General features: G+C 34.8%; 1 protein-coding gene across 1 annotated transcript; it reads right to left on the bottom strand.

Moving 5' to 3' along the window:
• Positions 1-364: 364 nt before the first annotated feature.
• LOC131021981 (60S ribosomal protein L9-like) lies at positions 365-1,078 on the bottom strand. Its single transcript, XM_057951313.1, has one exon. The coding sequence runs from the start codon at positions 1,034-1,036 to the stop codon at positions 452-454; it is 585 nt and encodes a 194-aa protein (XP_057807296.1). The 5' UTR covers positions 1,037-1,078; the 3' UTR covers positions 365-451.
• Between the last annotated feature and the right edge of the window lie 446 nt (positions 1,079-1,524).

The following is a 1,524-nucleotide window of genomic DNA, read 5'->3' as shown; positions in this document are numbered from 1 at the left end:
TAAGCAATATGTTTATTAGATGAAAATTTATGAAAAGAGGTTTAAAACATTAAATTGATATATGATATGTACAAATTGAATTTAAAATAAATATTTTATAATAGTTTAAATTTCCGGCATATTAATTGATTGAAGCAACTTTTTATTTTTATTTTTATATTTCCTTTTTAATATTTTCTCATATATTATACCTATTAGTAGATTTGATTATTAATAATAATTTCAAATTTGAAAGTAGTTATACAAATGTCATATATTTTAAAAATACGTCCATATTATAATTATAAAAGTTTTGTTACTATTTTACTCTATATAAAAATAGAACAATGAATAATTTATTTTTAAAATACTCCCTCCGTCCCACCATTCTTTATATAAGTCTCATAAGAAGTCAGCATGCAAGCAAGAATAAGAAAATGCAAATAACTGATTAAAACATAAATTTCTAACTTCATTCCTCAACAACAATGGCTCCCTTCTCACTGACATAGATACCGTCAAGGAACTTCATGATATCCTTGTTCTTAACATGGCATTTCTGGTTTATCAAGGCACAAGACCTAGAAACAAGCTCAATGTCATTCCCCTCCAACACCAACTCATCCTTGACCTTCTCAGATCGCACAATCGACACTCCCTCAAGCATATCAACCTTCCTCACCTTCTTCTCCCCGAGAAAGTTTCGGATCTCAATGGTGGTTCCGTTGTTAGTGATGGAGGCGTTAATAGGGAAATGAGCATACACGAATCTCATCTTGTAGCGGTATCCCTTGGTAACACCGTTGATTAGGTTGTTGACGTGGCTGAGCGCGGTGCGGATGGAGGCGGTGGTTTTCCGGCTGCCGAACCAGGCATCGATCTTCAGCTTCTTCTTCCCGGTCTCCTCATCGGTGATGAGCTGGAAATCGAGATTCAGATGCTTGAAATTCTTCGGGAGCGTGCCCCTAGGCCCCTCGACTTCGATCACCTTGGCCTTGACCTTGATCTTGATGCCGTCGGGAATGTCCATGGTGTCGGAGGAGAGGATCGTCTTCATTTTGTGGGGTGAAGTGTGAACTGTGTGTAGCTGCGACCCTCACCATAAAATCCCTCCGTCCCACCATAAGTGTGACTTTTTCTATTTTGGGTGTCCCACCATAAGTGAGACTTTTTTATTTTTGGGTAAAAGTTTTATCCTTTGAACATCTTTTCACTTTATCACCTACACACATAAAATACACCTTTCTTAATTCTCTTACCCAATAAAAGGGTCTCACTTATGGTGGTACGGATGTAGTAAGTAATATGCTAAAATAACTATGAATGCTCTACTTAAAAAATTAAAGTTCCGAGGAAATAAAATCTATTCTTTTTGTTACTTGTGGATAATTATGTCTTAATTTATTATATATATTTTCTTAATTGCATTTTTTTCGTTTTTGTAATTTTCTTCGAGACAAAAAGAAATGCAATATGTAATTTGATACATGAAAGGTATAAATCAATTTAAAATGAGCAAGTTACGACTATTAATATCTCTCTCTC

The sequence above is a fragment of the Salvia miltiorrhiza genome, chromosome 4 (assembly GCF_028751815.1).
Source record: "Salvia miltiorrhiza cultivar Shanhuang (shh) chromosome 4, IMPLAD_Smil_shh, whole genome shotgun sequence".
In the NCBI taxonomy this organism is placed as follows: domain Eukaryota; kingdom Viridiplantae; phylum Streptophyta; class Magnoliopsida; order Lamiales; family Lamiaceae; genus Salvia; species Salvia miltiorrhiza.
The sequence above is the reverse complement of the archived record's forward strand: the minus strand, read 5'-3'. Positions and strand labels throughout refer to the sequence as shown.

Excerpts from the sequence above, each read along its gene's own strand:
- LOC131021981 (XM_057951313.1), bottom strand. The coding sequence starts at position 1,036 with ATGAAGACGATCCTCTCCTCCGACACCATGGACATTCCCGACGGCATC.